The 13,835-nt window shown below is 57.7% G+C and overlaps 1 protein-coding gene across 1 annotated transcript; it reads right to left on the bottom strand.

Moving 5' to 3' along the window:
• Nucleotides 1-1,076: 1,076 nt before the first annotated feature.
• On the bottom strand, nt 1,077-4,257 carry CDX2 (caudal type homeobox 2). Its single transcript, XM_074155848.1, has 3 exons — nt 3,753-4,257; nt 1,438-1,583; nt 1,077-1,244 (listed from the first exon to the last, which is right to left on the bottom strand). Exons 1-3 carry the CDS (start codon nt 4,255-4,257, stop codon nt 1,077-1,079), a joined length of 819 nt encoding a protein of 272 aa, XP_074011949.1.
• Between the last annotated feature and the right edge of the window lie 9,578 nt (nt 4,258-13,835).

Genomic DNA, 13,835 nt, shown 5'->3' with positions numbered 1-13,835 from the left:
CAGTGCAGCTGCCCCAGCCCAGCTGCACGGCCTCACTTCTCAGTGGGGTTTCTCCCAGCCATAAGGAAGAAGAACACATGGCAAACAGACGGATTTTCTTGTTTTCATCTCCAGCCAGGTGAGTCGTTTGGCATCTCTGTCCTGGTTCCTACCATCTAGCCAGCATGCGGAAATGGGCCACATCCTGGGCAGGATGGATTCTGGTGCAGCACAGTGCTCATTTGAGGATTTCTGCTCCTGGTGGGGCTGCAATGAAGCCTATGTAAAGCTGGTAAAACCAAGGAAGCTTTGGAAAACTAACTGGAAAAAAACTCCAAAGACGCCAAAATTTATAAGGAGGTGAGAAACAGCACATAATGTTAATGATGGGACATTCCAAAATGGCACCAGGCACTTTGCAGTAGTACTGTGCAGACACAAGCAAGGCTCTTCACTCCAGCATGACAGGACACCTTTTTCAGAGGAGGCTTCGTTCTTCCAATTTCTCTGCACTGCGGCTAATAAATCTTGCTGGATGACTATTAGCACGGGATTTATGAGCTCTTTTACAAGTGTCTAACATTAAGCAATTCACTTCTGAACGTTTAAACAGTACCTTATCTTGTCTGCTCTGGCCCTTAGGGCAGGATGAACATTTTGCATATTTGCGATTACAGGAAAAAAAAATAATATATAAAATAAAAAAAATGTGCTTTAATTATTTTTTTCTTGTTAAAATTCATCGTTAGCCCAACAACATTTCTAAGGTCTTTTGGACCAATCCCTGAGATTCACCGGGGGTTGACCGGCAGGCAGTGCCCCCCCCTTTTTATCTAACAAACTCCAGGGTAAAAAAAACCCCACCCAAACATAATAATAATAATATTAATAAAGAGATGGCCACGCTTCCCCCGGACGACGAGACACATACACTGTACATCTGTACACACGGCCGGCCCCGCGGGGCGGTGTAGTGCATACGCGGGGCGGGGGGGAGACGCTCCACCGTGCCCCCTCCCGGCCCCGGCTCGGCCCGGCCCGGCCCCGCCGCGGCCATCCCCTCCAGCAGTCCCTGCGCTGTGGTCCTCCGGCCGCTGTCACTGGGGGGCGGCGGGACCCAGCCCGGCGGCGGCCGCCCCCGCCGCGGGAGCCTGCAGCGGGGCGCCGGGGCTGAGCTGCTCCGCACCGCCGGGCTGCGCCTGCTGCAGCTTCTTCTTGTTGATCTTCCTCTCCTTCGCCCGCCTGTTCTGGAACCAGATTTTCACCTGCCGGGGGAGAAAGAGGGGAGTGAGGGGGGTGGTTCCCCGCGGCCGTCCCCCTCCGGGAGGGGCCGCAAGGGGAGCGCATCCCGGCCCCGCGCATCCCAGCCCCTCGCATCCCTGCCAGCCCCGCGCATCCCTGTTCCGCGCATCCTGATCACACGTGGCGGGCGTGGGGAGCGCCACTCGTGGGACAGACCTGCCTCTCCGACAGCCCCAGGTTGGAGGCCAGCTCCGCTTTCCTCCTGATGGTAATGTAGCGGCTGTAGTGAAACTCCTTCTCCAGCTCCAGCCGCTGGTGGTCGGTGTACACGACCCGGTACTTGTCTTTCGTCCTGGTTTTAACTGCGGAGAACAAAGCCGGGGTTGGGAAAGCCGAGGCCAAAGGGCCTGGGTGGAGCGCGGCTCTCGGGTGCAGGGCTTCCTGCTCTCCTCTCCCTCCCCGGGGCTTTACTGAGAACAGCGAACAGAGGGGAGAGGAGCAGTTTCTCTTGGGGACCTGGTGCAGAACCCCCAGGCACGCCGGCTGTAAGGGCAAGCCGAGCGCGGGCTCTCGGCCCCGGTTGCCAGCCCCCCGCCCCCGCATTGTGCTTCGGACACCTTGGTTGTGCACTTGCTGTTGGCTTTCGGTTTTGTTTTGCCTTCTCCACCGAGAATAAACTTTTTACAAAGAGAAGGGAAAAGGGAAAAGAAAGAAAAGCCCCGTTCAGGACACGGCGGATTCATTTCCAAACGAGAAACACCAACCTAAGCGGGGAGAACCGGGAGCGGCCCTCGGAGGCCCCTCGGGGCCCGGCCGCTCTCCGGCCCGGCTCCCCCAGCTTCTCCCCCGCCCGCTGGCGTGGGGGCAGCGCCTAAAGCTACTTTTCGGTGACCCTGGGAGCCCGACGTTCAACTTCAGCTCTCAAAAAAGAAAACCCGAAAAACCAAAACCAACAAAATCCGAAGGCGAATGCCAGCGAGCGGCCGACGAGTGTGCATCGCCGCAGCCGCTGACCTCCTTTCTCCCGGGGGTTTCTCGTTTAACTGGTTGTGTCCCCGACCCTCCCGTTCCCCAGGGAGCCGAGGCGGGGAGTCTCTGCCCCCAAGGTGCTTAATGGCTAGCAGGCTGACTTTGTTCAGGTAAACTCTCCGCAAACCACAACAAAAGCACCCTGTAAAGATACAAGCCTGATCAGAGAAAACTCCTCAGAGCCAGTGAATAGGGAACACAATCCCAAACAATGCAGGACAAGGAGATCTTATCAAAGAAAAACCCTTCTCAAAGCCTTAATGACAGCCACATTCTGTTTGAATTACCACTACTGAACAAATGGCGGCAGGCGCTTTCATCCCCCCAGCCCTGCACATTAACATAAACACTGGCTCCAAAGGCAGAATTTGAATGGAGACAAGGGACCGGCCACCACCGCACAAGCCCAAACTGTGGGAACACCACGGGCTGCTGTGGGAAGCGCGACGGGCCTGGGAGAGCATCACCGCCATCGCCACCCGGGGCGTAAACTGGTGCCGGCGGCCGGTACCGGGGCTTCCCCCGAGGCGCGGTGGACGCGGGCGTGGCCGGGACCCCCAGCCCACGCCGCCCGGGGACCCCCGCCGACCCTGCCGTCCGTCGCGCAAGGCAAGCGAAGGAGAGAGGAATGCCAGAAGTCGTTATTTACTGCGAAAGTCGCCACTGGTTTTTTTCGGCCACTGTATATAAATATATGTTTCAAAAAAAAGACCAAAAATAAAAAGAACAAAGGAAAAAGAGGAGGCAACGGTCGTGGAAGGGGTGTATCAAAGCGGGGGAACACGCATCTCCCCTGGCAGATGCGGGGAGCGGGGGGGGGGGCGGAATAAAATAGGAAGGTCTGCGGGGGTATTAACATCACAAGGGAGCGCGGCGCCGGCCACGGCCTGACCCGTCCTTCCCGCCGCGCCCGCGGCCGGCCTCCCGCCGCCGGGGCACCGGGAGTGTGGGGGGGCACGCCCTCGCACCTCCCGGCCCCACCGGCCCGGCCCCACCGGAGGCACAGCCCGCAGGGGTCGGCGGGCAGCCGCAAGCCACCGCTGGGGAGGCCCGGCCGCACGGAGATCTTAATTAAGGGTAGGCGTCCAGTGACTCAGAAACAAATGCGGAGCGACACCGGCCGATGATTTATATGACTATAATTGGTTATAAAAATCTTCTAAGTGGCTATAAGCGGACGAGCGGAGCCGCGGGAGGAAGAGAGAGCGTTTCCTCGGAATCGCGGGCCATTCTACGCTGCTCCCGCCGGAGCTCATGACCCCCTCCGGGGCCGGCAGCGGCTGCTCCCCGGCGGAGAGCCGCTCCCTGCGGGGCCGCTGTCGAACGGCAGCCCCCGTTCTTCCCAGGACCGGCCCTCCGGCGGGTTTGTTGCGGGGTGCTTCTCCCCACCTCCCTCCCGTCCGGTGACCGGCGCAAGGTGACCGGGGGGTCTGGCGGCGTCCTGGGGGAGCGGTCGTCGGGACAGTCCCCTGCCCGCCCGCCTCCCTCCGACCCACTCTTACCCTGGCTGCTGAGCGGGGGCTGCGCCGGTTTCCTCATCCAGTCGCAGAGGCCGCGGCGCTGCCCGCTGGGGGAGAGAGGCTCGGGGGCGGCGGCGGCGGCGGCGTTGGCGGCGTTGAGGGGCTGCATGACCCCGGCGGAGCAGTGGGGCGCGGGGCCGGCGTGGTGGTGGGCGTGCGGGTGGTGGTGGTGGTGGTGGTGGTAGTCGGCGGGGCTGTAGGCCATGGCGGCGGCGGGGGAGCCGCCGTTGAGGCCATGGACGGCGCCGGCGGCCGGCGGGGCCCCTTGGCCGTAGGCGCCCCAGTCGTCGCGGAGCGGGGCGGCGTAGGGCGAGGGCCAGGCCGGGCCGGGCGACTGGGCGCTGTCGAGGTTCACATGGTAGCCGCCGTAGTCCGCGTACTGCGGGGCGCCCACGAAGTTCTGCGCCGCCAGGTTGAGCCCCCCCGAGTGTCGCACCGGGCCGGGGTACATGGGCCCGTCCTTCTCCAGGAGGTAGCTCACGTACATGCTGACGGGGTCCCGGCGGCGGTTCTCCGCATGCTGCTCGGGGCTCTGGCCGCGGCCCGCCTGCTGCCTGGGGACGGGCTGCCCGGGGCGGGGAGGGGGCAGGCGGAGGGGCCGCGGCCCCGCACTGCGCTCCGCGCTTCGCGCTGCCGGCTCCCGGTCCGAATCCAATGGCCGGCAGCACTTACATGATTAACGATTGTTTACAAGGCTCTATTAGTAATGGCCCAGACACACCAAAGGCAGGTGACGTGGAGAGGCGCTGGGTATATAGCTACTACCCCTAAAAGACGATTTGCATTTAAAAAGATAAGGAGAGGGCAGCGACCTGATCACAGCTAAATATTCAAGCCTTTATTGTTTAAGAGCTTCCTCCTTCCATTGCAACCTGGTGCACTTTAACCTCCAATCACAGGTTCAAAGGATGAAATCAAGAGACTTGCAAAAGACAGAGAGGGAGATCTAAGGGTGAGGGTGGGAATATGGGAACCGTGTATCGCGGCCGATCTGTAGGCAGCACTTTAACCAGCTCTTCTCCGTGCTTGGGGCTGGGGAGGGGGGGAATGGGCGGAGGAGGAGGGAGTTTTGATTAAAAATCCACAAAGCCATTTTGTCGTGGTTGTTTTAAGCAACAAACCCCACCGCGACGGCCTACTGCTTTTCCTAACGCGCTTCCCAACCGCTCGCTCCTACTCGGTCATGGGCGATGAAGGAGAGGTAAGAGGAGAAATCCCCCGCTCTGAGGGCGCTGCCTCCTCCCCCACGCGTGTGCCTGTAGAGCTTCGAGGCCAAGCGCTGCCCACCTTCCCCGTCCCAGCCTGGGCCCTGGTGCCGGGAAGGGACGAAGACTTCCCCTATAACACCCCCTTGCCATCGTACTCTTCGCTGGAGCGAGGCCGGAGCATCCCTCCGGGCGCAGGGACCTGGGTGCGGGGAAACCCACGGGGGGACCCACCCTCCTCTGCCCGGAGCCCGCCACCTCGGGGAGCGATTCCCTCACTGTAGTGCGACCGAGCCCACGGGGAAACCGGCGACTTGCCCCTCCACGCACATAGGCTTTTTCCCACCCCGACGCCTTGGAAACCCGCTGGAAGTGCTGGCCCGGGAAGGGCGGCTCCCGGGCGAGTGGCAGCCGGCTCCCCTGGGCCAGCCAGCCCTCTTTGAAGAGGCGACCCCCTCTCAGCTTCCCCCCGCCGCTTTTATGCTTTAACTTTTCACCCTGAGCGGGGACAATGCCAGACAACGTTTGCATATTCGCATCTTTTCCCATGACACAGCGAGAAAACCTTTCACCCGCGGAGAAAAAAAAAAAATGGAGAAAACCGGGGAGCGTCCTCCCGTTTTTCCAGCACGGTTCGCTGGAGCAGCACAGCACCGGCCCATCCCCGACGGTTGTCCCGGGAGCTCGGGGCGGGTGCAGCTGGGTCCTGCCGCGGCTCCCCCACGGATCCCGCGTGCCCCGTGTCTTTCGTGGGGGGATCCGGGTGGCCGCGTCTCAGGGGTATTTTTCCTTCCCCGTGGGTGGCTGCTCTGCAGACCGAGGAGCGTCCCTCTCCAAGTCACTGAAACGGGGCGGTTTGCAGCTGAGGGCGCATTTCAGCTCTGCAGAGGCAGATCTCCAGGTCCACACTCCCTGAAAATCTTCCTCTCCTCCCTCTTTCCTTCCACCGGGCTCTTTGGTGCAGAGCGTGGGGCTGCCGCGGAACTGTGTTTTAACACGAGTACGACTAATTCAGCGACGACTCCCAGGACGGTCCCGTGGCCCTGGAGGACCGGGGCGCTCAAGGGGAGAAAGACGGAGCACCGCTCCTGGGGAAGAGACAACAGGCAGTCCCCTCGGAACCGCCGTGGGTATCCCGGCTGCGAGAAACGGGGTACCCCCACCCTGCACACAGCCGGTAAAGCAGTGACTGCGCCCACACCGTCACTTGTCGTTGGCAGACTGTTGCTGGAGGCCGCGGTTGCGACCCTACGATAACACCAGCACAACAGCAGGGATGCGGGGACGCCTGCCAGCCGCCTTCGCTGGAGGGGATTTCTCTCCCTGTTTCCCATTCCTACTATCGCGCCTTAACCCCGCCCGTGGGGTAACGGGGAGAGGGAGCGGGGCTGCGGGGCTTGCAGCTCCCCACGCTCTCTGCCGCAGGAGACTGAAATGTAACTCTGGAAAAGAAATGCTGCATCTCTTCGGTGTAATCACCTCTCCCGATAAGCACCGACACAGCCGATCTATGCGGATGTGAATTTGATGATGCCATAAACGGAGGAAAGGGCCATTAAAATGACAAAACTCTGAGCGTATTGTATTAAACCGCACCAAAACGCTGACAAACCCCGAACCAGCCCGGTTCGGTGTCTAAGGCTCCATCCGTGAATCCCCGGCAGGCAGGTGGCAGCGCTTTAGGGTGAGACCCGAGCTGGTGGGGATGGGGGCCGGCGGCCGCCGAGATGGATGGGAATCCCGGGGGCTCCGGCGGAGGAGCTGGACAAGGCTCCGGGGCAGCACCGCGCCCGCCCGGCCTCGCAGAGAGCACAACGCTTCTCTCTGCTCCTGCCCGGCCCTGCCTTTGCCCGTCGGACAGTGATCCCGACTCCCCCCCGAGGACCCCTGCCAGCTGTCCTCCGCCCGTAGCGGTCGGCGAGCGGGGGACACGGCCCGCTTCCCCCCCAGGGGGATGCTCCGGAGCATCCCCGGCTGCACAGCCGCCCCCCGTCCCCGTCCCGCCGCAGCGACCTGCCCGGCTGCTGGGGCTGGGGACGCTCTGCCCCCGGGACCCTCTTGTCTTAAAATAAGAGGGACGCCGCGCCACGCACACTCTGAGCCTACGAGCCTGGGGGCTGGCCGGGCTCCTTTTCCTTGCGACTGGGGCAGGATTTGTCCCCCCTCTCGCCCCCCAGCCATCGGGGCTTCCCGAGTGGATTGGGGAGAGGGGGTGTCTCTTTCAGCTGGGTTTCTCCCCTTTTCTCCCTGCGGGACTGGAAGAGGAGACCAAGACGGGATGGTTCCCGAGCCGGCCTGGCAGCTGCCCTCTCCTTCCCTGCCTCCGCCTCGGGGCTTCCCGCCGCCTCGGGCCCAGAGCCGCAGCGCCGGGAACGGACCGGGGACCCCGGGGCCGGACCCCGACACAGGAGCGCGGGCGAGTCCCTGATCTCTTCTTCTTTGCTTCCTTCGGGTTTTTTTTTTTGTTTTGTTTGTTTGTTTGTTTTGTTTTGTTTTTCTTTTTATTTTTTTTTTCTATTTCGTTAGATCCTGCGCGGGGAAATGCGATCCAACGCCTCTCAAGCTGACAAGTGCCTGATCGGGGCTACCATTTGCAGGGAAATACATTTTTTCCTTCTCCCTTTTCCTTCTTGATCCCTGTATTTTCACCCAAGGGCTGTTTTACCCGGGGATCCGGCCCGGACAGACGCCGGGCTCTTCGCCCTCAGCCCCAGCTTTACTTCTTGGGTTGAAATAATTATTTCCCAGGGAATCTGCCTGCCCCGGGGGGAGTCAGGGCAGCGGCACGATTGCGTGAGAAACGCCGGGGGCAGGACACCCCTGCCCGCTGCCTGCTGTCTGCGCTGCCCGCTGCCGGCTCTGGAGCGGACACCTCGCCTCGAAGCCAGCACTCGTTGTCGCCTCGGCCCCGGGGCCGGGAGGGCAGCACAGCCCGGGGACCCCCGTCCCGGATCAGAGATCTCCCCGTAAGCCCCGGGAAGGGACGAGTGCCTCGCAGCCCTCGCGATGACTCCTCCACCGGCTGTTCCCTCTTGCCGGGACCCTTTCCGGACTGAGGATTCACCTTCTTCTTTATTTCTAGTGGTTTTCGGTTTTAAAGATTATTTTTTTCCTGTCTCTTAGAAGAAGCTCGTGGTGGTGGGGGGATGTGGGATCCTCCCCTCTACCCCCACCTTAACGACACGGAACGGAGAGCTTTGTTTGCAAGGTTAAAAAAAAAAAAAAAAAAAAAAGCCTGCTTGAAAGCCCTTTGGTGGCCGAGGAGAGAGAAGGGAAGGAGGAATCGTGTGTTAGTTAGTCCGACCTGTGGAATTTATGACTCCCCCTAAGCACAGACATGATAAGGACTTAGAAAACATCTTGGATCTTTTCAAGCCGGCAGCCCCCGAGGCTTTGATGTAGATTACGTTGCAGAATACTTTTATCGTGGGGTTGATACTCGGCCTGTTTAAGCACATGCCTCTAGGAGCGGGTTAGATGCTAAACGCTCGCTCCCGAGCGGATTCGCGTTGCTGGGACGGAAGCAGAGCCGAGGAGGGGGTGGTGGGTGCCAGGCTGGGGCTCCGCCGCCCCCGCTGAGCCTCCTCGCACAGGTGCTGTCGGGCCTGAGCTCGCATCTTCCCGGGTCCCCTTCGGGAAACAAGAACGTAAGGAGAGAAGGGGGAAATAAAAGCCAAATTATGCACAGGCTGGGTGTCTCCAGCCGCTCGGGTCCAGTGGCCCAACCTTCCCGGGAACACGCTCGGTGTGTCCGACGGGAGACCAAAGGCTGATCCCCGTCGCACTCCCTGCCCTGTTTACACGGACTGGGCGTTACTGAGGTCCCTTAGAAGTCGCTAGTGGGCTGCCACCGGAGCCCGCCCGGGACACCTCTGCTGGCCGGTGAAATCCAGCCTTGGCTGGATTTTTAATTTTTTTTTTTATTTAAATTTTTTTTATTTATTTATTTTTTTTAAATGGCAATGGGAAGGAAAGCTGCACCAGCGCGCCCCGGGCCGCGCTGCATGCCCCGGCCGCCTTTCGCGCCTGTGCCCGGACCCTGCTGTCACGTCCCGCCTGGGAAGGCCGGGCCCTGATCCGGTGACGGGGGCCGTGAGTCACCCGGCAGCGCGGCCCCGCGGCGCGGCCCCGACGGCGCGGTCCCGACCCCGGCGGGCGGCGGGCGGGGACTGCGGCGGCCCCGCTCCCGGGGAGGGAGTCAGGGCTCGGCTGTTATCACCCCCTGCCCCTCGAGGACACCCTCCCCTCCCTCCCCGTACGGACGCTTCCCGGAGCACGCAGGGCCGCTGTTATCTTCCCCGGCTGGCAGCCCGGCCCCGGCGGCGCCCGGAGCGGGGAGGATGCGGTGGGAGCGTGGTGCTCTCCAGCCGCACGCTTTGGGCTCTGCAGCGAGGCACAGCCGGGCCCGGGCTGGGGGCAGCCCGAGGCAGAGGTGTCCCCCGGCACCTCAACCCTCTCCCGGAGCCGCACCGCTCCCGGGGAAACCGCACGCCCCGGCCCAGGTGGTGGGATGGTGCTGGTGACGTGCGTGTTGACTTCCAAAACATCAAATGCCAGCTGCAAAATGGCTTGCACGGGTTTGCCGCCGTCAAGTGTAACCTTGAAATGTAACCTTCACGGGCAGGTCATGCACGTCCCGTGCCCATGTCCTCCCACGGGTCTCGGCAGCGCTAGACCTGTGGCTATATCCCCACCAAGGGCCTTCCACAGCAAGACGCTGTGGGGTGGCTGCTCCGTACCACCAGCTCCCTCAGCCTGTGCTGCGCTGCAGGCCCAATCCAGCAAACCCATTCAGTCAGCAAAGGCAGCACGGGGTGGCTCTGCCCCACGTAGACGGTTTGTTGTTTGCAAGGTTGAAGGTTTCAAAGGCCATAACTGTACACATCCCTGCAGGGCCCTGGTGTTTTGTGGATAATATTTCTTGCTAGGCAATGTGGGAGTCCAAGGCAGGGAGGTGCCAGGTGCTTCCCTGGCCTGGCAGGGAGCAGGCTGAGGCTCCCATGGGACCTTTCTTTATTCTGAGGCTGTAAGAAGGCAGGAGAAGATTTCTTCCTCCATGGGCAAACCTGTTCCCTCCAAAACAAACAAACCAACCTCAGCCCTCTTAGCTCCAAGGGCTGACTGTTCTCCACCACCTCCCATTAGCTCTCAGTTGTCTTCTAGTTCTTGGGAGGGAAGAGGAGTCTCACTGCAATTTTTTTCTGGTCTGAAAAGAGGCCCCCAAAGGAGTGAAAGGTAGGGCCAGGCCCAGATCTCAGGGCCAGGCTCTTGGCTGTGGCTCACACTGCCATCCTCAGGCCACTCACTTCGTGGCTCAACTCCTGGGAACCAGTGCCATCTCTGCCCATGTTTAGCTTCACAGCTCCTCTGCATCCAGGACACTCTCAGCCCACTTCCGCTGCAGCAGAAGACTTTTCCAAAGGACCTCCTAGTCCACATCAGATAGGTAGTCACTTCTCCAGGAGAAATATGGTGGAAACTAGAGCTAGGCACCTCCTTCTTTCTGGATCTGAAGGGATGGCAGTGGTGGGACTGGAGGGCTGTGATTAGAAGTAATGTACAGGCTTTCTTCAGCTGGAATACAGTGGTGTCCCCATGACATAGGGAATGGAGGGAGGGGAACCCTAGTGCAGCCAGGAAGAGGCATCTCTGGGCACATATGGGCAGCCACAGCTAAGTGCCGAAGCTTAGCTGCAGTGCAATGGATCACAAGTAGAGGTAGGTAGCACGTGGCAGGAGGAGTGGGTCACTGTCAGGATCTCCCATGGGTTTTTACCCCGACTAAGCAGTATCTAAACAAACTGAATCCCACTCCAGTCTGTATGTGGCTGTGTGGATGTGGCCACAGAAGCACCACCACCTTTCCATGGTGAGCACCTCTCTCCAGAACGCGTGTCTTCAAAAATGCTCCTCAGCTGAGATCTGATCCATAGCATACCCAAGAGCCCCTCACACTTCTGCAAGGAGTGTTGCTCTACCAATTTTCCAGCACAGCCATAAACCCCTAAATTTTAACATGGTAGTGGCCTGTAAGACAGGATCCCTGAACTGAGCAGCCCCCCTGTTTTGTCTCATCCACGGGAAGCATGTTGGGAAGCACGAGTCTGGCTCAGGTCTCATGGCTGGAAACCACTGCTACCCCACCTCCCCACAGCCCAGCATCAGGATGCTCGCTGAAGGGTAAGAAGGAGCTGGGCTCAGGTCCCATCTCTTTCTGAAGTGATTTGTGGCCTCCTCAACCACAAGCCTGGGTGGATCTTTTTGTGCTTCTTTTTAAAGCTGTTTTACTTTGCATGGCCTAATTAATGAGCCATTGATGGGGGAGTGGGGGAAGGAGGCAGTGACTCAGTAGTGCAAGCAGTGCATTTAGCTGGGAAGAAGGAGCCCTGTGGCACTAGGTACTTCACATACTTCAGTGTCTGGGAGAAGGGAGTGTGCCCAGCTGCAGGGCAAATGCCCATATCTTCAGCCTGCTTTGATTTTTGCACCCCCGAAATATTTCCCAGCAGAAGTGTGGAAAGGACATATCTGCAAACGGCTCTGTAGCAAATATGATTTTGGATTTCTCCATCACCTGTCACATATCTCTGTGAACATGTGGACTGAAAGCCACTGCTAACTTGCATGACACTTCTGCTCTCCTCTTCTGGTTCAACACAGGATTAGCCCAGGCTTCTTCCAAAGGGACCTCAGAGAGCCCATCCCAGATATCCCAAACCTGACAGTGAGACTTGTGTTGGAGAAGCACATCCAGTTTCTCTTGAGCTGGACGGAGAAGGGTCTCCTATTTTTTTTAGTGTTTGCTGCCTGTGAGACACGGGCATGGTTGGTTGGGCAAATGGACTGAGGGAGGGGTCTGACTGGTTCTCACTGGTACTTGGCTCATCCCGTCAGCTCTACGAGGTTTTGGCTGTGAATTCCCTTTGAAGCCCGGCACCATCACCCCAGTCCTGCTCCCCCAGGTCTGCTGTAGTCTGGTCCAGACACGGCGGCTGGCTCAGACCCTTCTGCTAGGCACAAGCCCGGCTCCTTGTCCCCGTTCTTCCACCCGCTCCGGCATCAGGCTGTCGCGGTCGCGGAGCTCCACCTAGTGCCGGCTCCGGCAGCGGGACGGGGACCGCGGCATCCCGGGGCCATCCCGGAGCATCCCATGGGGAAGTCTCCAAGGGACCGGGCTGCACGCTCCGTGGTGTGCTTTGGCAGAGAAAAGGGAAAGAAAATTAGGTCGGATTCCTCAATGCGTCTTGTCTTTCAGTTCGGCTTGTCAAATATTTATTTCCTGTTCTTTCTTTCTGTTATTGCTAACAAGGAGTTGCGGTGTCCTTTGCACTTTTAACTTACCTCAACCCTTTCTCTCCCTCTTCTTCCAGGCTTAATGATTACTGAATCTTTGTCAGTCTCTACCTGACTTAATGCATCTAACTTAGACTAATGGCATCTCTGCTGGAGGTCTTCAAACAAGCTTAACTCTCCCCATTCCCTACACGGGGAATTTAGCACTTTCTCCAGAGAACTTGCTCCTGGAGGCACAGATTAGGGGTCTGGATCCTAATAAGAGAAAAGTGGGCATTTTCCTTCAATAATCACAAACTGCTCCTTAAACAGTACTGGCTGTGGCTCTGCACAAACCTCAGGAATGGACCAGCACTTTGCTAAGTTGTGTCAGAAGCATCCTGGAAAGGAAATGTGCTCCTAAAAGATACTATTTTTTCACTGAATACCTCCTGCAGCTTTGTTACATCTCTCCACTCTGTGGAGAAGCAGATACACAACCTCCACGTGTTCAGTCCTTACAGGAGGGTGTTTCTCCTCATTGTACTTCCTCGCAGGGTGCACTGTTGACTGAGCTGCTTCTCATGTGTGCATCACGAGGAGTTTGTGTTAGCTCCAAGGTTCTCTATTTGCCTTTATATTCCTAAGTCTCAGCTCAGTAGCGATGATGGGGCCAGATGACCTCTGTCCACTCCTTTTTTGATCCTGGGGAAAAACATTTGACACAACTCCCTGACATGTTTTAAACCACATGGGATTCCCATCTGCTCCTCTATGAGCCAAATTCACATCTGCTTAGCTTCCAGGGCCAGCTAGGCTTGGATGCAACCGGTTTAGTGTTAAGCTCCTCTAGCTCTGAAGGCTACAGTGGTCGAAAACTCCTGTCTGCACAAAAGACTCAACTCTCGCTTTCCAGCTGGTTCAGGCTGTGTGTTAACAGTGCTGAACAGTGACATCTTGTTGCTGAACACTTTGAAATCATGTTATATGAGTATGTTAAAAGACATACATATTTCTCAGAAAATGCAGTGTTAAAGTTTTATGTCTATCTTTATATTTCCAAATTATTCTTCAGCGGTTTATATCTGATTAAACAAATGAGTGATTCATTGCTAATTCACCAATGTTAACAAAAATATACAATTCATAATCGCTGTATTACAACATTATTTATTTTCAGATAATGTTAGTAAAGAGCACCTCAGTTTATGTGACAGCATATTCTGCCCAAACAGTTATTAATTTATAATGCTTGGCACTGGAAACCCTAACTGCAGTTAGCATTTTGTAAAATGTAAAAGAGAAGAAAACTATTAACCAATATATTCTCATCTTGATTCACTCGGATGTAGACAAATGTATCCTTATAAAAGCTGTATTTACAAATTCCCAAACATCATCACGAAAGTAAGTCTTCCTATCTATATTAGAAAACCATCAAGCCTCTAATTATTGTCCCGGGAGTCTGGGAGAAAGCTAAAGAGACGTACCCTCATTTTATTGCAGCAAGCAATACATCCAGGCTGACTTCTGGGAATTGGGAGTGATGATATTACACTCCTAAATGGCTACAGAAGATAATTTCTTT

This window comes from Numenius arquata, chromosome 1, assembly GCF_964106895.1.
Source record: "Numenius arquata chromosome 1, bNumArq3.hap1.1, whole genome shotgun sequence".
Classification (NCBI taxonomy): domain Eukaryota; kingdom Metazoa; phylum Chordata; class Aves; order Charadriiformes; family Scolopacidae; genus Numenius; species Numenius arquata.
This window is presented reverse-complemented; position numbering and strand designations above follow the sequence as displayed.

What these genes read in the sequence shown, in the direction of transcription:
- CDX2 (XM_074155848.1), bottom strand. Translation starts at nt 4,257, where the DNA reads ATGTACGTGAGCTACCTCCTGGAGAAGGACGGGCCCATGTACCCCGGC. An exon ending in GCCCCCGCTCAGCAGCCAGG is followed by an intron (nt 1,584 to 3,752) that starts GTAAGAGTGGGT and finishes TGTTCTCCGCAG; the next exon opens with TTAAAACCAGGACGAAAGAC. An exon ending in TGGGGCTGTCGGAGAGGCAG is followed by an intron (nt 1,245 to 1,437) that starts GTCTGTCCCACG and finishes CTCCCCCGGCAG; the next exon opens with GTGAAAATCTGGTTCCAGAA.